The sequence below is a fragment of the Chiloscyllium punctatum genome, chromosome 15 (genome assembly GCF_047496795.1).
Source record: "Chiloscyllium punctatum isolate Juve2018m chromosome 15, sChiPun1.3, whole genome shotgun sequence".
In the NCBI taxonomy this organism is placed as follows: Eukaryota; Metazoa; Chordata; class Chondrichthyes; order Orectolobiformes; family Hemiscylliidae; genus Chiloscyllium; species Chiloscyllium punctatum.
The window spans coordinates 67,171,593-67,195,235 of NC_092753.1; the positions used below are offsets into that span (position 1 = coordinate 67,171,593).

At 39.7% G+C, this 23,643-nt stretch overlaps 1 protein-coding gene across 1 annotated transcript in view; it reads left to right on the forward strand.

The window, feature by feature from the left end:
• The first annotated feature begins 20,776 nt into the window (after positions 1 to 20,776).
• Positions 20,777 to 23,643, forward strand: part of cblb (Cbl proto-oncogene B, E3 ubiquitin protein ligase) — a 200,784-nt gene continuing 197,917 nt past the window's right edge. The window contains exon 1 of the mRNA XM_072585385.1: positions 20,777 to 21,527. Coding sequence (XP_072441486.1) covers positions 21,133 to 21,527 — 395 coding nt within the window. The 5' untranslated portion in view covers positions 20,777 to 21,132. The remainder of the gene's footprint in view (positions 21,528 to 23,643) is intronic.

Sequence of the window (23,643 nt, forward strand, 5' to 3'; positions counted from 1 at the left end):
CATCATAAGTAGTTATCACCACTGTCTTACAGCGTCAGGGACCCAGTTTTGATTCCAGCCTCGGGCGACTGTCTGTGTGGAGTTTGCGCATGCTCCCTGTGTCTGTGTGGGTTCCCTCCGGGTGCTCCAGTTTCTTTCCACAATCCAAAGATGTGCAGGGTAAGTGAATTGGCCATGTTAAATTGCCCATAGTGTTCAGGAATGTACAGGTTAAGTGCTTTAGTCAGGAGTAAATGTTGAGTAATAGGGTAGGAGAATGGGTCTGGATGGGTTAGTCTTCAAAGGGTCAGTGTGGACTTGTTGGGCCAAATGGCCTATTTCCACACTGTAGGGATTCTATGATGATTCTATGTTCAAAGCAGGGTTCACTCTGGGAACCACATGTCCGGTATTACCACTAATGGGGCTTCTAATAATTTTTAACTAAATTTGGAGTTATTCTTGTGGATTTGATTACCTGACATTGGTTAACATGATATTTCGTCATTTGACACTAAGTTTGAATTCCAAACCAACCCAATCTAAATTGTGCATTTCTGGTTTTAACAAAGTTAGAATGGGAGAGTTGAGGAGGCTTTGGTTGACCAAACCACTCTGACGAGGTAAGTAAACACTTTAAAAATTATAGTGAAGTCCTGTATCTCATTTGCAGTAACCATTTTAAACTTGACTCTGGATGGTCACATTTCTATGGATTGTGGGAACCTTCCTGATCAAAATCCTGTGACCTTTTCTGGATTGTTCCTTGCTCAGTGCCCTGTAGATCAGACTGTCATCTACATCAGTTATGTATATTGCATCTTGTGACGGATGAGGTTTCCCAAGCTCTACCAGCAATCCCAATATTTAACAGGTCAAGAAAGTTAAAATTCCCTCTCTGACTCAATGTATGGAATAGTTATTCTATTTACCATACATAAATATTTCAGTGCTTAAAATTTCAGAAGATAACTGTCAAACAATTTGGCATGATAATTCTTGGATTTTTTGATGAAGTTTAATGAAGGGATGGGATATGTAGAGGTTTTATGAAGGCGTGGATGAAATAGCAAATAAGGGACTGGTTATTAAAAGTAAGGCCCATGGATTAGGAGGATCAGTTAAAAAAACAGTTAAAATAAGTTAAAACAAATTGTTGGCTTAAGTACAGAAAATAGCAAGTCAAAGCAAATAATGATTCCTCAGTCATGAGGATACTGTACAATAGTTTTTCAGGGGTCAGTGGTAGGATCGCTACATTTTATTAACGTGCACTTTTGAATAGGATAACATTTCAAAACTTACCAATGATACCAAATTTGGACTTGTGACAAACAGTGAGAATAACACAAACTGCTTGCAAAAGGTTAGAGGTAAGCTAGCAAAAAGGGCAGACAAATGGGAGTCAAATTTAATAGAGAAATGTGAGGTGGTAGAAGGGATACAAAGAGGTAATATATTTAATTACCTTATTCAACTGAGTTGGAAAGGACAGATTTGCCTGGGTGTTCATGTGCGCAGATCTTCAAAGGTGATAGGATGTATTATGTAAGATTACAAACACAGAAACAGGCTGTTCGTGCAACTAGGAGAAAGTGAGGACTGCAGATGCTGGAGATCAGAGTCGAAGAGTGTGGTGATGGAAAAACACAGCCAGTCAGGCAGCATCTGAGGAGCAGGAGAATCAGCTTTTTGGGCATAAGCCCTTCATCAGGAATGAGGCTTGTGGCCCAAGGAAGCTGAGAGATAAATGGGAGGGGGTTGGGGCTGGGGGGAAGGTAACTGGGCATGTGAAAGGTAGAGGAAGTTGGGGGTGAAGGTGATAGGTTGGAGAATAGGGTGGAGTGGATAGATGGGAAGGAAGATGGACAAGTAGGACAGTTCAAGACGGTGGCGCCAACTTGGAAGGTTGGATCTGGGATAAGGTGGGGGAGAAGAAATGAGGAAACCTGGTGGAATCCATATTTATCCCATGTAGTTGGAGGGTCCCAAGGTGGAAGATGAAGCGTTCTTCCTCTAGGCTTTGGATGGTTAAAGTTTGGCTGTGGAGGATGGCCAGGACTTGCATGTCTTTGGCGGAGTGGGAGGGGGAGTAAAAGTGTTTGGCTACAGGACGATGGAGTTGTTTAGTCCATGTGTCCCGGAGATGTTCCCTGAAACGTTCTGCAAGGTGGCATCCTGTCTTCCCAATGTAGAGGAGACCACATCGAGACAGGATGCCTCACCACAGGAAATAACATCACCACACCAAGGAAACCCAAATATATAAATAAAAAGCAGGCTACACCACAAGTGCTTCATCCGGAGGCTCACTGAAGCTGTTACCTAGTGTGGTGATAAAATGTCTGAAAATGAATCTTCCAGCTCAGCGAGCAAATTTATATCCAGATCCTATATAGAATCATTGAAAAACTTTGAAATGTTACTCTATTTTAGTATATCTTCTATTATATTGAGAGAGTGGTAGCAATGTATACTGGAGCTTATGCTTCGTAAATAGTGGTATTTGGTGCAAAAGCAGGGAAGTTGGCCTGAATCTTTTATAAAGATTTGTGTAGAGCACTGTTGTAACATTGAGTCCAGTTCTGGTCTCCACATTTTAGAAAGAATATGAATGTCCTTGAGAAACTACAAATGGAATTTGGCAAAATGTTGTTGAGGATGATTAAGAGTTTTAGTGACAGTTAATTGGGAGAAGCTAAAGCTGTTCTCCTTAGAGCAAGGGAAGTTGAGAAGAGATTTGATTGAGGTGCATGAGATCATCGCGGCTTTAGATAAATTAGACCAAGAATACTGAGCTCACTGACTGAAGGCAGAAGGATTAGGGAACAAAGATTTAGGTTTGGGGCAATGATAAGAGGGGTGAAGGGCTAGGCCAATGATGTGAGGAAGAATTATTTAACAGTAGTGGTGTCATACAATCACTTAGTATGGAAACAGACCCTTTGGTCCAATTAGTCCACACTGACCATGTTCCCAAATTAAACTAACCCCACCTGCTTGCATTTGGCCCATAAATGAGGGTAGTGGAAGAGGAGAAGAACCACTTCAAAAAGAAAGTTCAATGACACTTGAGGGAAAATATATTTGCAGGGAGGGGATATGTGCGGAGGACAATGGTATGAATTGATTTGCTCTGCTCTGAAGAGAATGGGCACACATTTGATTAGCCTACTGTGCTGTAAAGACTCTGGCTCAAATCCTCTGATATTCTGGTAGTCAAAGACGACATGAATCCCAAAGATTTACATTCATCTCCTCAGAAATCCCAAATTACCAACTCCAAAGAAATTGCCCAAGAGGTTTGAAACTTCCGATGAGTAATTCCTCAACTTCCTGGGATCCTGTGCAAGTTTCCGTGACTTTGAGTGGAATCATTGAATTGTCAAACTTCTGACTTTTTAAAAATCTGAACAGTTACCGAGAAAATGTTGAACAAATCAAAACCATGTCTAACTCCTGGATAACTGTACAGCTGACCACCATTGCCTCCCACCCTGAATCCCCTGACACTCCAAAGACCTCTACAGTCTTTTAGAATTTCTGGTTGCTCCATGGCCCTCAAATCACCAACAACTCTCTGACTCCCCTGAACCTTGCAGATCCTCTGACTACCCAACAACAATCCAATCACCCAAAAATCCTCAGAAACACCCCAATCCTCAAATCTCCTCTCATTCTCCAAACACCCTAATCCTCTGGCCTCTCCTGATCCTTTGAACCCCTCTGAACTCCTCAATTCACTAAGTTCCCTCTGTCCCTCCTGGCCTCTCCAACTCACTTGGCCCCCTGATTACCTGCTCTCCAAACTCCAAATCCTGTCAGCCCCTCTGTGAAGAAGGTGTTTGGTCTGCTTGTCTTTATGGGTCAGAGCATTAAGTACACTATAGGAGTTGGGAGGTCATGTGATGGCTCTACAGGATATTAGTTAGGCCACTTTTGGAATACTGCATTTAATTCTGGTCTTCCTACTATAGGAAGGCTGTTGTGAAACTTGAAAGATTTCAGAAAAGATTCGCAAGCATGTTGCCAGGGTTGGAGGGAGAGCTATAACACGAGGCTGAATAGGCTGGGGCTATTGTCCCGAGAGTGTCGGAGGCTGAGGGGTGACATCATAGAAGTTTATAAAATCATGAGGGCATAGGTATGGTGAATAGCTCAGGTCTTATTCCCAAGGTAACTAGAGGTTTAAGGTGAGAGGGGAAAGATTTGAAAGGGACATAAAGGGCAAGTTTTTCCTGCAAATGGTGATATGAGCTGCCAGAAGAAGTGATGGAGGCTGGTACAATTATAACATCGAAGAGGCATCTGGATGGGTATATGAAGAGGAAGGCTTTAGAGGGATATGGGCCAAATGCTAACAAATGGGACTAAATTAGTTTGGGATATCTGGTTGGCATGGACGAGTTGGACTGAAGGGTCATTTGCATGCTGAACAGCTCTGTGACTATCTGATCTCCAAATCATCCACCCCCCAAATCTTCTGACTCCCACAATCTTCCAGTCCCCAAAACCCTCTGAATCTCCCAAATACACCAATCCTCCCTGATCCTTTAACACACCAGCCCCCTTAATTTGATATTCCATATCTTCCATCTCCCTCACTAACTGAATGGACCTCACCATTCTACATAGCTGCTGACCGAACAACTTGCCAGCCTACTCAGACTAACACCCTATGCACCTTTTATTCTGCCATCCTACCTAATTAGTTGTGTACCTTATTCCCTGACATATTGAAAAGCTGTTTAAATGTTCCAAAGCTGTTCAGTGTGTGGGTAGGTGAAGACTTACCAGGATATGTCAGCTTGTGCCATAAAAAGAGAACATAGCATAGCATATTCAGAAGTACCAGAAATGTAGGTTCTGGTTGCATCAGAAAAAGGTAGGAGCAGGAAAATTGATTTGATGATGATATCCCCCTATCCCCAGAAGATTCAGGCCTATGATTCAAATTATATTTGATTGAAAAAAAACTTGTTTTTAAATGAATTGTTAACAGAAAACGTTTGGAGTCATTCCATAATGATGTTTCTTTGGAGTGCCCAAAGTCAAACTCAGTGGCAACCTACATATTTAATAAAGTTACTTTATGTAGTTTAGAAAGCTGCTTTATTATAAGAATTATTTCTTGTGGCTGGTCTCATTATGTCTGCCCACAAAACCAGCAGAACCATGCGTGACTAAGCTCTGATGGCAGGAAATGGCCATCAATGAGGAAATCTTCAACTTGTTATTGAAATTCATGGCAGGGAAAAACTGAGAACCTGTGAACAGAAGACAGATGGTTGTTAACACAGAGTCTCAAGTGTCAGGCATGATGAGGATGAAGTTGACGATATATGAACTAGGTTTACACTAGCAGCTGTGCTGTGAAAAGTAAAAGTACTGGGGCACCCAAACATGAGTCATAGGTGGAAACCCACTTCTCCCTAATATTGCTAGGAGCAATAACTGGAAAGTCAATTTTCCATTTTTCACAATTTGTGGACAAACCATGTGGTTTGGAAGCCATAAAAACCAAGGACGTTGAACTGATTTTTCTAAGAATTTTCCTTTATTTAAAAGTACAGTAAAGACAACTTGAACAAGTAGCTGATAAGAGAATAAAAGATTTCAGAATCCAAATTGTGTGCACTAATCACTTCCACTATCTCCAGTGATAACTGTATTTACTAAAGTAAGAAACAAATATAACATGAGTTACAAATATAAAGTTATGAGTCTGAATTTATTCACAATATCATTTTCTCTCAGTATAACAATGTATTTATCATTTTTGGCCAACTGATGTGCTAAACTCTTTTTACTTGTGTTTGTGTCTGACTGTGAAAGCTACCAAACTGCAGAGTACCCAATTTAGTAGTGGTTCCTAACACACTTCAATGCTAGATACTAGGCCTCAAGCACGTTTGTTAATCAATGTGATAAGCTTCTTTTTTTGGTTAGGTGTTTTTGTTTAGGTGTAAAAACTGCTCATCTGATTCTGATACTCAAGCTTTTTTGGTACTTACAACTTACCCATTTTTAGAGGGTGCACATATCATGCACAAGGAGCTGGCAGAAACATTCTCTGTGTATAACAGAAAAGCCTAACTTTGAAGAAGAAAGATGTGCCTTTACATTGCACTTTTCACATCCAAAGCAAATCCTGAAGTGTTTTAAAGGCAGGAAAATACTGAATAGGCTGGAACTCAGAAAAAAAAACAGAATTCATAAAATGATAGAATCCCTACAGTATGGAAGCAGGCCATTTGGCCCATCAAGTCCACAGCAACTTTCCGAAGAGCATCCCACCCAGATCCACCACTCTACCCTATCCTTGCATTTCCCATGGCTAATCCACCTAGCTTGCACATGCCTGGACATTGTGGGAAATTTAACATAGCCAATCCAACTAACCTGAAATTCCAGAAATCGCTGGAAAAACTCAGCTGGTTTGCAACATCTGTGGAGAAAAGCAAAGTTAATGCTTTGGGTCCAATCTTCAGAACATTCTGAAGAAGGTTCAAAGTTAGAGGATAGAAATATGAAACAGTCACTAATAAATCAAGAAAGGAATTTGGATAACTTGGATATGTATAAGTGGCTTAAGCATAAACAGTTAAGATCCCAAAATGCTTCATGGAAGTGGTAAAATGAGAAAATATGGCACCAGAACCTTTCTTACTTAGAAAACTACATGATATCATGGTATATTAATTAGTAACGTTAGGTCACTTAGGATTCAGGGTGAGCTTGCCAATTGGCTACATGATTAGCTTAACCGCAGGAGACACAGTGCTGATGGAGGGTTGCTTTTCAAACTAGATATCTGTTCCCAGTGGTGTTCTGCAGGGATCAGTTCTGGTTCTTTTTTATTTGTGATTTATATAAATGATTTGGATGAGAATATAGAAGGCATGGTTAGTAAATTTGTGGATGACACCAAAATTGGTGGCATGGTAGACGATAAAGAAGTTTTTCAAAAATTACAACGGGATCTTAATCAAATGAGTCAATAGACTGAAAAATCACAGATTGAGTTCAATCTGGATAAATGAGAGGTATTGCATTTTTGGTACAACAAACCAGGCATAGACAATTAATGGTAGATCCTTTGGTAGTTTGTAGAATAGAGAGACCTAGGGCTTCAAATACATAATTCTTTGACGTTTATATCATATATATATACAAGGCATGCCTACCTTCATTGCTCAATCCTTTGAGTACACGAGTTGGAAAGTCATGTTGAGGTTGTATAGGACATTGGTGAGGCCTTTTCTGGAGTACTGTGTACAACTCTGGTTGCCCAGACATAGGAAGGATATTATTAAGCTGGAGAGAGTTCAGATGAGATTTACCAGGATGTTGCTGGGTATGGAAGGTTTGAAATATAAAGTAAGGCTGGATAGGTTGGGATAAACTTTTCTTTCATTGGAAAGTAGGCAACTGAGAGGCAACTTTCTCGAAATTTAGAAGATAATGAGGGGTTAAGATTAGAATTAATGGTAAGTGTCTTTTCCTTAGGATGCGGCATTTCACGTCTAGGAGGCACATTTTTAAGGTGAGAGGAGAAAGCTTTAGAAAAGACATGAGGGGTATTTTTTTTACACTGTGGGTGGTTCACATGTGAAATGAACTTCCCAAGAAGTAGTGGATGTTGGTATAATTACAATGTTTAAAAGGCATTAGGATAAGTACATGAATATGAAAGGTCTGGAAGGATATGGGCCAGGAACAGGCAGGTGGGGCTAGTTTAGTTTGGGATTAAGTTCGGCATGGAATGGTCGGACTGAAAAATCTGTTTCTGCGCTTTAAGACTCTTTAACACTTAGAGAAGAAAATAGCATAGCTTTATTTAAGGAAAAGCTAGATAAATACATATAAATAGGAGCAGGACTAGCTTATTTAGCTGGTTGAACTATTCCACCACTCAAGATCATGTAGGAAAGGAACAGAAGGATATGGTGATACTGAGATGAAGTAAGTGGGAGGGGGTTTGCATTGTGACGATCTTGGTAATGACCAGTAACGTAGAAAGCAAAAATGCAGGTTTTAGTAAATGACTTTGATTGCAAGGTTTAAAGTTGAAAACAAAAGCATTTAATTACACCAAAGCCAAATGAAAAACATTCATGACTCCTATTTAATATACTCTGCTTTAAATGGTCAGTTACATCAAGGATATTAAACATACCTTAAGATCAGTACCTTATTACCTGAACTGAACTTCTTATATCCACCATAATGGAATGCAACCACTTAAAAAAACCAGCTGAGGAAATTGCTCAGGATGAAGGAACAGCAGACAAGGACCCGCCTTTGAGCACAACATACATATCAATGTTGTTGACATCCACTTTCCTTTTAAACCAGTTGGATTTACATCCCAATATTCAAATACTTACTAAAAACTGGAAAATTAATAATAATAGTAATAGTTGTAGTAACCTTTTGATCCAAGTATTGTTTTGAAGATTTGTTTAAGGGTTGAGATTACAAAATTCTTCCAAAAATTTCCTTAAATTTACTTCTGGCAAGATTGTCCCTTTGAATCTCTTTCAACTGTCCTATGGCTGTAAATTGTCCAATCAACACAAGTTGGTTAAGTATACGAAGCATATTCACTTCAGGTCAGAATTCTCCTGGTTTAATATTCCTTATCTTTTGGATTTTTCAGCTGGAACACTCTCCTCAGCTTGGCCAGATGAGAAATTCAACTCACTGTTAGTAGGATCCTTTTAGTTATTTGAATTCTTTTAGCCAACACAGAGTTTTAACTGAACTTACATGAACTTGGCCGAAAGAGATGTTTCATCACCCCAGATTCTGCTAACCTCTCAAATTAAACTGCTGAATAGAAAAATCTCTAAAAGCCTACTCACTCCTACAAGTAATTTGTTGACTTTTTATTGTTCCTCTCACAGGCAACTTGGTCACATTTACTGTAAATCTGTGGCTGTTTACCATATATCAGATCTTACAGCAATCTAGTATTTAAAGGCAACACTTACCCCTCACAAAATATACTTCTTCCACAAAAGATCATGGACCATCATGATATGGAGTTTAAATAATGGCATGGACCACAGTTGATCTGCTTTTTTGCTGTAAATTCTATGTAATGTCTAACTAAATGTATTTTAAAGTGTAGTTCCTACAGTATTGCAAAATATGAAGTATAGCAATCAATACATGAACAGTGAGCTCTTACAAATAGCAGAAGGATAATGATGTTAAAGCTTTTGTATTGTTCGTTGAGGTATAGTTATTGGCCAAGGACAGTGGGGTGAATACTGCTCTTCTTCTTGAACTATTATCTCAGTGCTATACAGGAGTGCCAGTGAAGATGTTGTGTACAAGTTTCTGAAGTGGAACTTCAACCCACAATGTTCTAACTCAGGGCAACAGCAACACTTTGCCACAGCTGGCAAAAAAAATCTTTCAGCCATGTGATGTAAGTTTAACTCCATAGTACCAATATGTGGATGTCTTAGAAAATATAAAGGTGGATAAATCACCGGGACCTGATCAAGTGTGTCCCACAAAGTTGTGGGACTTTAGGGAAGAAATTGGAGGGCCCCTAACAAAAATATTTGTATTATCTGTAACTGCAGGTGATGTAGCAGTGGACTGGATGGTAGCTCATGTTGTGCTTTTATTTAAGCAAGGCTATAAGGAGAAGCCTGGGAACTATAGACTTGTCAGTGGTGAGTAAGTTGTTGGAGTTATTTTTGAAAGATAGGATTTACATGTATTTGGAGAGGAAAGGACTGATTAGGGATAGTCAGCATAGTTTTGTGTGAGAGACATCGTGTCTCAAAATTGGCTTGATAGTTGAAGTCAGAGGATGGTGATGACAAGTTGTTTTTTAGACGTGGAGGCCTGTGACCAGTGGTGTTCCACAGGGACCAGTGCTGGGTCCACTTTTGTTTTGTCAGTTATATAAATGATTTGGATAAGCATAAAGGAGGCATGGTTAATAAGTTTGTGGATGACACCAACATTGATGGCATATTGAACAGTGAAGAAGATTATCAACGACTACAAAGAGATCAATGGGCTGAGAAGTGGAAGATAGAATTTAATTTGGATAAATGTGAGGTATTTTATTTTGGTAAAACAGATAAGGGCAGGACTAATTGATGGCAGTGCTGTGGGTAGTGCTGTAGAGAGACCCAGGGGTTCAAATACATAATCCTTTGAACTTCGTGTCACAGTTGTACAGGTTGCTAAGAAAGGAGTTGGGACGTCAGATTGAGGTTGTACAGGACATTGTGGAGACCTCTTATGAAGTACTATGTGCAGTTCGGTTTGCCCAGCAATTGGGAGGATACTATTAAATTGGAAAGAGTTCAAAAAAGATTTATCAGTACGCTACTGGGAATGGAGGGTTTGAGTTATAACAATAGGCTGGGTAGGTTCGTACTTCTTTCACAGGAGTGTAGAGGGTTATAGAGTTAATGAGAGGTTTACAGTAGGTTACAGGGGTTTATAAAATCATCAGGGGCATAAATAAGGTGAATAGCAAGGGTCCTTTCCCTCAGGTGGGAGATCTAAATCAGGGGGCATAATTTTTAGATGAGAGGAAAATGTTTTAGAAAGGACATTAAGGGCAACTTTTTTATACAGAGAATGCTTTGAGCATGGAATGAACTGCCAGAGGAAGTGGTGGATGCAAATACAGCTGCAACATTTAAAAGACATTTTGAAAAGTACTTGATTAGGAAATGTTTCGAGGGATATAGGCCTAATGCAGGGAAGTGGGCCTAGTTTAGTTTGGATTTGAGTGGTGTTGGAAAAGCACAGCAGTTCAGGTAGCATCCGAGGAGCAGTAAAATTGACGTTTCGGGCAAAAGCCCTTCATCAGGAATACAGGCAGAGAGCCTGAAGGGTGGAGAGATAAATGAGAGGAGGGTAAGGGTGGGGAGAAAGTAGCATAGAGTACAATAGGTGAGTGGGGGAAGGGATGAAGGTGATAGGTTGGGGGGTGGGGTGGAGGATGGAGAGAATAGGTGGAAAACAAGATAGGCAGGTAGGACAAGTTTAGTTTGGGACTAGTTGGACCAAAGGGTCTGTTTCCATGCTGTATGACTTTATGAGAGTACTCCCAAGATGGCAGTTAGCAATTCTACAACAGATCCTAAGATATGTGGAGAAAAAGAATCTAGAGAGGTGCTTACAGTTTGCTGAATTTTCTACATATACTTATGCTGAGTAACTGAACAAGATGCTAGAAGGTATAAAACAAGAATGGAAAATTGTAGTCTTGAAGTTAAACTTACTCACATTAGTCTCAATATGTTATATATTGCACAGTCAGTATCCAGGGAAATGCTTTTTAAACTTGTTTTATATATAATGTTAAATGCCAATATATATTGTTGAAAGTAGCTTATACTCAGTGTAGCATTTATAGATGCTCTATTACTATAGCTACAGCACACATTCCAGAGATGATTCATCCAGTCTGGCAATCAGCCAATCAAAAGGCTCCTTGAGTCCATGACTCATTACTGAGAAGCCATATCCAGCCAGACATTGACCCAAAATCTTCAATGTGTGGGAGATTGTGCTGAAGAGGGCTGACATAGTGCAATGACATGCTATTTAACTTTTGCCAAACATAAGGTTGCAAAATGCTTAAAAATTTACAATTATACTATTGTTGAGATGGACGATAATACAGGAATATGTTTCCCTATTTACTTGTCCACATTTCCCTTTCTTGTCCTGCAATATAACGACCTTCATTTTTTCTGGGATAACCAAATTACTTTTGCTGCAAATGATCAAAGTATGCATGCATACTTGTTCTGTGGCTAGCTTTCATCTTCAAACCAAATTGAACGAGGGATGTCCAGTTGTTTTGGTTGTGGGCCACATGTACATTTTAGCAAGGAATATTGGGGGTGCCTATGATTTGCTTATGAGTCAAATTACTATTCTGAGCAGGGTTAAGATTCTTCAAACGGTTTTTCCAAACAATTGTGCTTATAAATTTAAACAAGACGAATCTGTGAATAAAACATTCAAGTTTTTAAGGACCAGATACATTCAGAGAATTGTACATAATGAGCCATGTGTAGAACATAGTTTGGTTGGGTCTGGAATGGATCAAAAGTCACAAATTGAAAAGTTTTAATTGAAACTGTGATTAATGCAGGGATTCTGTTAGACTGTTCGTGGATCTTTAATGTGTTAGCCCCACACTAGAGAAGCAATTTTATGTTACAATCTGGCGAGGGCCCAGCAACCTTTACTTTAACGTAAACAATACTACTGCTTCTGAGATACTGGGGACTTATGAAGTCAATAAGGCCACAAGATTCCATGGTTTTGAACAAATAGCAATAAACTTCATTATACAACATTAGAACAGTATCATACAGCCTCCAAGCAAGTGCAACTTATTTCTAATATCCAAAATTCATGTTGTATATCTGGCTAATAGATGGTGATCAAAAAACCCAGTGCACATCATATAAAAAAATGTGATTAAGGCAGACTCCAAAGATTTCTCAACAATTCCAATCAGATGTTAATGAGACGTTGGTCATCAAATCATAAACTTACAAGTGATTACAATTCTTCATTTCTGAAATCTATAAGACCAGAAGACCATCATTCACATGGATGATCCCTGGAATGGTAGGTCTAACATATGAGGAACGGCTGAGGATCCTGGGATTGTATTCATTGGAGTTTAGAAGATTAAGGGGAGACTTAATAGAGACGTACAAGATAATACATGGCTTGGAAAGGGTGGACACTAGGAAATTGTTTCTGTTAGGTGAGGAGACTAGGGCCCGTGGACACAGCCTTAGAATTAGAGGGGGTAAATTCAGAACAGAAATGCGGAGACATTTCTTCATCCAGAGAGTGGTGGGCCTGTGGAATTCATTGCTGCGGAGTGCAGTGGAGGCCGGGACACTAAATGTCTTCAAGGCAGAGATTGATAGATTCTTGTTGTCTCGAGGAATTAAGGGCTACGGGGAGAATGCGGGTAAGTGGAGTTGAAATGCCCATCAGCCATGATTGAATGGCAGAGCGAACTCGATGGGCCGAATGGCCTTACTTCCACTCCTAGGTCTTTTGGTCTTATGGTCTTAATTTATCAATATCCTTATTTTTAGTCAGTGATAACTGTCTTGGGGGTAGTCATTACTTTAATATTAACCAAATGAATAGTTGCTCCTGCTGTTTGTACTTTATTTTAATTATTGTTGCAGATAACATTTGTGCCAAATTATTTGTACCCCAGACTTGGAAAAACAATGTACAGATCTCCCACTGGCTGCCTTCATAAAAACGGTTTGGTTACTTGATGTTGCCAAATGGAAAATATGTAACATTCAACTAAAATGCCTTAGGGACTCAAATGACATGACAAAAATAGGTCTGCTGTTTGTTAAAACCACTGAAGATGCTGACAAAATAATTGTCTGTAAAGGCATTTGTTTAATTCATATTAATGACTGTTTTGTCCAGGTATATGTTTTGTTCTTGTGCGCATCATGGAAAAGAGCAGGGGAGTGGAAATTGCTTCCTCCTGTGAATCACTCTATGATATGTAACCAGATCAGTGAATGAGTCAGACCTTTCAATTCATTCATCTGTTGACAGTCTGTTACCTGTACAGTGCTCATTCTTCCTTTATCCTTTTAGACACATGTAATGGGTTAATTTATTTCATTTTGACTATAAGGCTGCAAGCAGGGTATTGAAAATAAACTTTCAGATTATAATGACATTGATGCAAATTGCTTTATGGATAAACTGAATGCAATAAGAATTTGACTAAAGGACTTGCAAGGTATTCTAGTGCATGTTGATCTTTTCCAAAATAATTTATGGACCAGACATTTGGTAAAATTTTACCGACTTGGTAACATTACCAACATGAACATTATTTTTTGTGAAATGGTATCAATCCTCAATTACTATCCGTTTCTAATTGTAATAAATAATGTCACTGCTTAATGAGTGAATATGCAAAGATTAATAATTTGTAAAAATCACTTTTTGACTGTTTTCTGTTTTATTTACTTTTTTTTCTATTTAAAATGTGTACTCCAAACATGTGATCTGAGCATAAATTGGAACTAAACGTGGGATATTCTTCCAATGCAACCTGAGCAGGTGATTAACAAAGGCTGGATTCCTCTCCACAACAGAGAGAGAGAGAGAAAAAATCAAATTGGAAACACAATTAAAATAAAACCAAAAAAGGGGCCAATTCTAGAAATCAGAAATAGAAACTGAATATGTTAGAGGTGCTTAGCACACTCCACAGATTCTGCTCAATCTGCTGGGTGTTTCCCACATTTTTTGTTTTCATTTTGGAACAACTAGACTGTACTCAAGCCAACATATCTCTACTCAAAATCATTTAAATCATTTTTAGAGATGTGTTGATTAAAATTGGGGAACCATGGCTATAAGGTATGGTCAGTTAAGGAAAACAGGAAGCATCACTCCAAAGACAAATTAATCAGTATCCACAGCCTGAAAGAAGTCATTTCCAATAGGTATATTTCTAGATGTACATGACTATGGAATAATAGTGCTCTTTACAGCTATTCATACAAAAGGACCAAATATGCACAATGTTCATTGAAATGTCTATGTATGCTGGATGTTACGGTGATTTCTACTCCTAGAAACCATATATTCCATATCAATACACCAATACTGTTTTTAAAAGAATCATTCCACACTATCCCTTCCTAAAAGGCATCTAACTTCAGCATGGTTAAATTTTCCCTACTCCACAATTTTTCGTGTATGGGTGTACATTTACAACAGGCTATTCAATACTCAAAGAAACAACACTGAGCCTGATTCTTTCTTTAAAGTTATTTTCCATCTAATACAATTTTAAACAATATAATAACTAAGTAGCAATATGGAAATGCTTATTTTGTTATGGTCTGAATTTGAGCAGATTAATTTGTCCTGGTTTTTATTTGCTGTAAGTGTGAATAAAAAAAATTGCCTACCACATAGAAGGAGAACATTTTGTCTATCATGTGCCAGCGGGCCCTTTGAAAGAGCCAGTTCACTAACTCTTGAACCAGCAGCTGTTCCAGTTCATTTTGTGTTTTTTTTAAGATGTGCAGGAGTTGATTGCAATTAATGATAACTGAATAATGGAACCATAGTTACATAATATTTTGATTGATCCTTGGAGTAATCAAAGCAAATGATATAAACACTGCTTCCAGCTACTGATTTTAATGATTGCACCAGGTTTATAAATAGGATATAATGGCATGATTGGTTCTATCAGTTTTTAGAATACCTTTTCCTCAGAGGTTGCTTCCTCTGATGTCTTAGTTTGTGACTGAACCAACCCATTTAAGAACAGAAGTAATCCATTTGATTCTCAGCCTCAATCTGATTAGTTCATCTTGAACTGATAGAATTGATGCTACAAATGAAAGAAAGGCTTGCATTTATACAGCATCTTTTGCAACTGCAGGAACTGCTGCAAATTACCTTTCAGTCAATAAAGTATTTTTGAAGCATATTTGCACTGTAGAAAATGTGCAGCATTCAATTTGTACACAACAAACTCCCACAAGCAGCATTGTAATAATGGTCAGTTTTTATTGTGATACAAAGGAATAAATATTGATCAGGATACTGCAGATAACTTCCCTAAACCTCTTTGTATACTGCTGTTGGATCTTTTAATATCATTTGAGAGGGCAAAAGAAGCCTTGATTTGACATCATACCCATATGAAAGATGGCACTTCTGACAATACAGAGCTCCCTTACTAGTGAACTGGATTAGGACTCTTAATTTTTGTGCTTGAGTCCTGGACTGGGACTTGAACCTACAACCTGGTGCCTCAGACAATGCAACATTCCCTCACTACTGCTCCAGCGTGTCAGCCTTAATTGTTCTGCTAAGGTCTAATTCAAGCAAAAGTGCAACCCATTGAGCTACCCCTGACAAAATTGACCTCCGTATTTGTAATATTTTAATTAAGAAGTAATGCTCTTATTTAAATCCTCAGCGATCTTTCCCTCTCTGGCATCCAAGGTAACATTATTTCCTCTTGTGTGTATCCCTCCTGAAGGTCCGTCACTGACAGCATAATCGCATTTGGTCATGTTGCCTTACCAAATATATCACAATTTTAAAATTAAACTTTTCACCATCTACTTCAATGTTGCCCTTCTCTATTTTCCCAATGCTTTACAACCTTCTGCACTACGTGTGCTTTCTGCTACAGCACAGGAGGAGGCTGATTGACCTGTTAGGTATGTGCAGTTCTCTGTAAACGCAACAGAACCTTTCTTGTTAGCTGACATTTTCCTATCGGCCTGCAAATTGTATCCCTTTGGTAGAACTTAAACGCTTCATGATAAGCTACTGGGGAGTGTTGCTGAACAAAAAGACACCTTGGGGTTCAGCTTCATAGTTCCTTGAAAACAGAACTGCAGGGAAACAGGGTAGTGGACGTTATGGGGGAAATCACCGGTCTTAGAGTCAGAGTTGGGGTTCAATGACAGAGTTTATTGTACAAAGAAATTCCGGAGCTCCGGGGAGAGAAAGACGCCAACAGCACAGCAGCCAGCTGCTATTCTTCTCTCCACCCGGAGCACATGTCAAGATACTTTTATATATCTTGTCATACAATAGGTCAGTGATGAAATTATTGTCTTTGTAACATGATTTCTTTATGGCAATCATTGCAAAATCGTTGATAGTTTCGATACAGTCATTGTCAGTTCCAGCGCAGCCTTTGTTAATTTCAGCGTGATTGTTGTTCATTTCAATGTCAGTTTCAATGTCTGTGCAGAAGTCCATTGCTGTAGTAATGGGCGCTAATAGCTCTTCCTGAGAAGGACGATTACTGCAGCTCTGGCCATTAGCACTTTGTATTGAGTCTGTATCAAACGGTTAGCATTTCTATCAAATGTGTTGGCTGGACCCAGACATTTCGGTGGGAAGTGTACGTTACGCATGTGTATTCTCTCCCCCACCCACCTTTAAACTAATCAACTAGGTTGTGAGGGCATTGTGCAAGCAGTGTCTGTATTTGCTCTGCTGTCTCTCTCCATATTGTGGTCTGGCAGCCATCTCATGTGTCAAGTGGCCAACTGATGCCACAGTGGCCATCTTGTGTGTCTTTGTGCCAAGTGTCGCTCTGCCCTATGCCATCTCCTACATCATGAAGAAGGCGTTTGGTACAGTTGCCTGTATTGGTCTGTGCGTATAGAAGTTGGGAGGTCATACTGCAGCTGTACACATTGGTTTGGCCACTGTTAGAATAGTGCGTTCAATTCTGGTCTCCCTGCTATAGGAAAGATGTTGTGAAACTTGAAAGGGCTCAGACAAAATTTACAAGGATGCCAGTTTTGGAAAGTTTGAACCATAGGGAGAGGCTGAAAAGGCTGGGGCTATTTTCCCTGAAAGGTCAGAGGCTGAGGGGTGACCTTATGGAAGTCTATAAAATCATGAAGGGCATGGATAGGGTGAATAATCCTCTGCTCTAAATAGTCAAGGTGTTTTCCCCCAGGCTAGAGGAGTCCAAAACCAGAAATCATAGGTTTAAGATAGAGGGGAAAGAGTAAAAGGACCTAAGGGGTAACTTTTTCATGCAGAGGATGATACAAGTATGGAATGAGTTGCTAGAGGAGGTGGTGGAAGTACAACATTTAAAAGGCCTCCTGATGGGTAATTAAATAAGAAATGTTTAAAGGGATATGGGCCAAATGCTGGCAAATGGCACTAGATTAATTCAGAATATCTGGTCAGTATGGACAAATTGGACCAAAGTGTCTGTTTCTGTGCTGTACAAGCTATGACTCTATATGTCTACTTTCCTTTTGAAAGATTCAATTGCACCTGGCTTTACCACATTATCAGGAAGTGCATTTCAAATTCTAACCAAATGCTGCAGAAAATTGCTTTCCCAGAAGTTAATTTTGACATCACATTACGTCTAAGTCCTCTGGTTCTAGACCTTTCCATCAATGGAATCCATCTCCATCTTCCCTTTCTGATTTTGGACATTTGTATTCAATTGTTCTGAAATCTTCTCTTTTCAAAGTAGAACATCAATTTTGCTGATGTATCCACATAACTGAAGTTCCTATTGCTGGAAATGATTCTTGTAAATCTATTCTACACACTACTTTGTTCTTCACATCCTTTCTAAAGTACAGTGCCCTGAATTTCTTCCATACTGTATTTGAGGCCAAAGCAACATTTTATAATGCTTCAATATAACTTTCTTGTTTTTGAACTTTATGTGCATAGCGTCTGGGCAGGGCATAGAGGGATACGGTCTATGTGCAGACAGATGGGTTAGTTCAGAATGAAATCATGGTGGGCCAAAGGATTTGTTCCTGTGTTGTACTGTTTGATGTCATATTATGCTTTTCAGTCAGTTTCTCAACTTGCAGCACAACCTTCATTAATCCCCTGACTCATTCTGTTCCTGTACCGTCTTTACAATTACATTCTATTTGCATTGGTTCTCCTCATTCCCACAATTAAAATATGCCTATTACCTTACAGTATTTGGCCACTAACTTTTGCCTACCATTCATCTACCCATTCCTCCAGCAACATATGATTTCTTGAAATCTGTCATCTTTTTCGAAGTTCAGAATCCTTCCATTGGGGTGGCCAATTGTTCAGTGGTTTGCACTACTGCCTCACAGCTCCAGGGACCTGAGTTCAATTCCATCTATGGACTTCTGTCTGTGTGGAGTTTGCACATTCTTCGGCTGGGTTTCCTCCCACACTCCGAAGATGTACAGGTTAGGTGAATTAGTATCCAGGGATGTGCAGGCTAGGTGGATGAGCCAAGAGAAATGCAGGTGTACAGGGATGGGGGAGGAGGAAGAGGTCTAGGTGGGATGCTCTTTGGAGAGTTGGTGTGGACTTGATGGGCTGAATGGCCTGTTTCCACACTGTAGGAAATTCCATGTTTTGTGTAACTTGGAAATTATTAAATTGTGTCCTGCATTTCCAAGTCAAGGTTCTTAATATAAAATCAAGCAAATCAATGGTCTTTGTTCCAACTGGATTATTTTGCTGTATTTCCACTGTAAACCTGAGTCCAATCTCATAAACAGCCATTAACCATAGTCTGTTTCCTATCACTGTCAACTTTGTATCTGTTCTGCCGTTTGTGACGATGCTGTAGTTTTAAGGGGTTATGTTGTCCTTTTTTTGAAGAGAGGGTGTATGGCAGTGGTATTGAACTGTCTATAAGCAAGTAAACAATTTGTGAGGCCTTGGGTTTCTTTATAAATTGGAATAATGGAAGCTGCCTGGGTGTGGCCAGCTCTCACAGACCAGTTTTTTTTTCAAGTTTTTAGATTTAGTATTAAGCAGAAGCCTTTGGGGGTCTCAAGAAGAGTTGGAAGCTTCAGTGAATGTCTCCTAACTGCAACTCTCTCTGAATTTTCTCTTGATATTTTTTCCTCCTGAATTGGAAAACTGCATGTGAGAATGTGCCCAAATTTGCCTTTTTGCCAAGCGGTGTGTTTACGAGATGTTACTATTTTAGAACTGTTAATTAGTAATAGCTATTATTCAGTTAAGTTTTCCAATAATTAAGTTATTCTAAATTATTTTTGTTCACATTTTAACTATACCATTTAAATAAACTGCTTTGCTTAACTTCCCATTGCATCTACCTTTAAAATAAGAAAAAGTTAGACTATTTTCTTAAAATATAGTCTGGTCCATAATAAATTGTCCCTTGAAGATTTACTATCAGAAACATACAATATTAGAGACTATTATTATTTTTTAAACTGTGGACAAGGAGGCGGGCAGGGGAAAAGAAAATTAGAATTCTTTTGAAGCAGAATGGCCTTTTGTTGCAACTACTTTGAAAATAAAAGATAAAAGACGCTTTTTTTTCTTTAAAAAGCAAAAGTGATTGGAAACAAAAGATACAATCTGACATATTTTCCTTCAGTAACGAAAAGGGACTAGTTGCATATATTTTCCTCCTTCTATAAGAAGTACGAGTCACAACCAAGGGGGTTTAAACTTCCCGCCTGAGTGGGTCATTGGCCCAGCTCCAGACCAGAAGCCCCGCCTGCCTTTGTGTGCTATTCCACTCCTCCCTCCGATGGAACTCTACCGTGTAAATAAGAAGGTATCACTTCTATTGTTGCAATTCACATCTAAAGACTTCCATGCTCACTCATTATCAGAGGCTTGACATAACAAGACTAGCTCTGCAGCTTGAGCCAAAGACAACATGAGGTAGTTCAGCTGCAAAACACCAGGATCCGTCAGACTGATTCATCCTCAATGGACAGGCGTGGGCGGTTCCCGGTTTCCATTGGTTAAACCTGGCTGACATTCACCCAGTGACGGCGCTCAATCACCTCCGCCCGTTTTCCACATTCTCGATTGGTCAAGCACCGCCTTTTCCATTCCCTGATTAGTCAACCGAAGCACCAATCAGAACTGCGCTCGGCCGGTTTCCTTTCCCTCTCCCCCACTCCCCATCCCAGCAATCGTTTGACCGATCTAGATCATGATTGGTTAGAACGGCGCCGTCCATCCGAAAGGCCTGGATCGAATTGGATATTGGTATCAATGGGGGTGGGTCAGTAGGTAGGCGGAGCCTGGGCTGGGCGGGGGGCGGGGCCCTCACTATAATAGGTGTATCCGTCAGTCATTTATCGGAATGGGCAGGTCCTTAACCTCGATTGGTCTAACCTACAGTCAGTCATAGCATCCTCCCCATCCGATTGGCAAAGCCAGGTGTCAGTCATATGGCAGGCCAGAGCAACCGCCCCCCGTTGCCGTGTTTTCCTGTGGCTGGAGGGGGAGGTAGTTTGTGTTTGTGTGGAGTCGCAGTTCTTTCGGGCTCGGTGACTTCTCCGGGCCTTTTAAAAAAATAATCCCACACACTATATACACACAGCCCAACTCCCTCCTTCCTCTCTCAGCCGGCACATGGTGCACTTAGACAGACATTCGGACTGAAACCGCTCTCGCCTCCCGAGATCGGAGAGTGAGGGAGCGAAAGGTTGTGTCTGTATTTCTTTCCAAAGTAAGAGAGAGAGAGGCGGCGGGGGAAGGAAGGAAGGAAGGGAGGGAGGGAGGAACAACAAACAGAGAGAGAGAGACTAAAACACAAAGTGCTAAGTCCAGAAGGGAAGGGGGTCTCGGAACATGGCGGCGGCGCCGAGGAATCCACGCAGCAACGTGAAGAAGGGTCGGATCCTGGGGCTGATCGACGCCATCCAGGACGCGGTGGGGCCGCCGAAGCAGGCGGCCGACAAGCGCATGGTGGAGAAGACCTGGAAGCTGATGGACAAAGTGGTGAGGCTGTGCCAGAACTCCAAGCTGCAGCTGAAGAACAGCCCCCCGTACATCCTGGACATCCTGCCGGACACCTACCAGCACCTCCGGCTCATCCTGTCCAAGTACGAGGACCGAATGCAGGTCCTCAGTGAGAACGAGTACTTCAAGATCTACATTGACAGCCTGATGAAGAAATCCAAGCGGGCCATCAGGCTGTTCAAGGAGGGCAAAGAGAGGATGTATGAGGAGCAGTCTCAGGATAGGTAAAAAATAATAAACAACCATTAAGACAATAACTTTATCAACATCTCCCTAACATTGACCGCTTCATGCTCTCTTCGCGTTCCCCCCTTTTCTTTCGATGCAAACCAGCATGAAACTTCTTTAAGTATTTGTAAACACTGAGACGTGTAATGTTTCTTTTAAACTGCCTTTGCATAATATCTGACATTCTACTATTTTCCACGTAGATGTATTTTAATAATCAAAATGTCTTAAACGAGTGCGTTCCCACAGTTCGGGTGAAGAAGTTGCATTCTCAAGAGTTTCATTACGAATAGGGCTTTCACCTTTGAAACCGTGACTTTCTCATTAAATCTAACGGGACTAGAGTTGTTCTGAATAAGTTATTGGTTTGGGTTATTACAATCGCGATTCAAATAGAATTGAAGTCGTGTAAATAGGAATCTCTTTTAGTCAATTCAAAGTGGGCACAATCTAAAATACAACGATGAAATTAGTTAAACCGATATCAAAATCGAGCCAGGTTTTCTTTGTTTCCTTTTGTTATGATTTTTGGAAACCTGTTCTACTGACTGTAGAATTTCCTGGTAATCAGCTGCAAAGTGTAGTAACGTCATGGCAGTCAAATACTGAGCGTCATCACACAGGAACACACTCTGCACTGGTGGTCGGAGGTTGAACTCAAGTAATGCTGGCACAAGCCTAAATAAGCCCACTCTCATTTTGAAAAAAAATGGAAATTGTTATGCAACGGCACTTACAGGAATGATTCTGACTCGTGGTTTCCGTTGACTGTTGTTAATTGAACTTGTTCATTGTGGCTTGATGTCACCCGAACTGTTAAACGAGATTCGTACTGTGTACTGTTGATTTGCTGTTTTATTGGTGTGTTTTGATTTAGTAACTTCGCAATTTCATTTGATATTTTATTTGAAGCGAATAAAGTAAAATACAAGAGTATCATTTTGTCTCCCCTGCCCACATTACGCAATTTGGCCTAAATGAGGTGGTGATGTTTGTACAACTATGGAGATGCCAGTGTTGGACTGGGGTGTACAAAGTTTAAAAAAATCACACCACATCAGGTTATAGTCCAACAGCTTTATTTGGAAGCGCTAGCTTTCGAAGCGCTGCTCCTTCATCAGGTGGTTGTGGAGTATATCAAAGTTTACAATGTGATGTGACTGAAATTATACATTGAAAAATACCTTGATTGTTTGGTAAGTCTCTCATCTGTTAAAATGACCATGTTAGTTTCACTTCTTTCATATGTAAATCACAAAACTTTATTTAAAAAAAAGTTACATTCTCAAGTGAACTTTAACAATGTATACGTTGTCTGGACTGACACATGGTAAACTTTTGCTATAGATTCTGTGTCTTACATTCTTATAATTCACAACCACCTGATGAAGGAGCAGCGCTCTGAAAGCTAGTGCTTCCAATTAAACCTGTTGGACTATAACTTGGTGTTGTGTGATTTTTAACCTTGTAACACTAAAATTTGCAGCATTTCATATTAAAGTTGTCATTAAGGCACTTGTACGTACTAGGAAGAATTAAAATCCTTTATTTTATCAAATGCTAACTTGGCTTAGGCTGTTAAATTTTTCTCAGCTTTTTCCCTGAGTCAGAAGATTGTGTTCAGGCCCTCCAGGATTTTACCTTTTGATTGAAGATGATCATTTAGAATGTTGCATTGCTGGAGTTGCCATCATTTGGGTGAGGCATTAAGCTTTTACTCCATCAGTAGAAGATAAAGTATTCTATTGCAGTTGTTTTTGTATTAAGGAAAACAACCTGGCAATTATCTTAGTGATTCAATCACTCTTCATCCAAGATCAGTGAAATATCATCTAGTCTTCAGACATTTTGCAAATTGTCCCACAAACTGTGTCTTTATCCACAATATAACTGCTCTGATTACACTTCAGAAGTAATTTACTGGCTGTGAAATGATTTTGGTCAGCCTGAAATTTTGAAAGCCATCGTATGATTGCACATTCTTTCTGTTCATCTTTTTGCCTGATAACTTGCTTCTTGACTACTTTTTAAATTGAAAACTGTGATGAAGAGCCATTGTAGTGCAGAATACTTGAGGTTGAAACAACAGTTAAGATGTAATAAATGAAGATG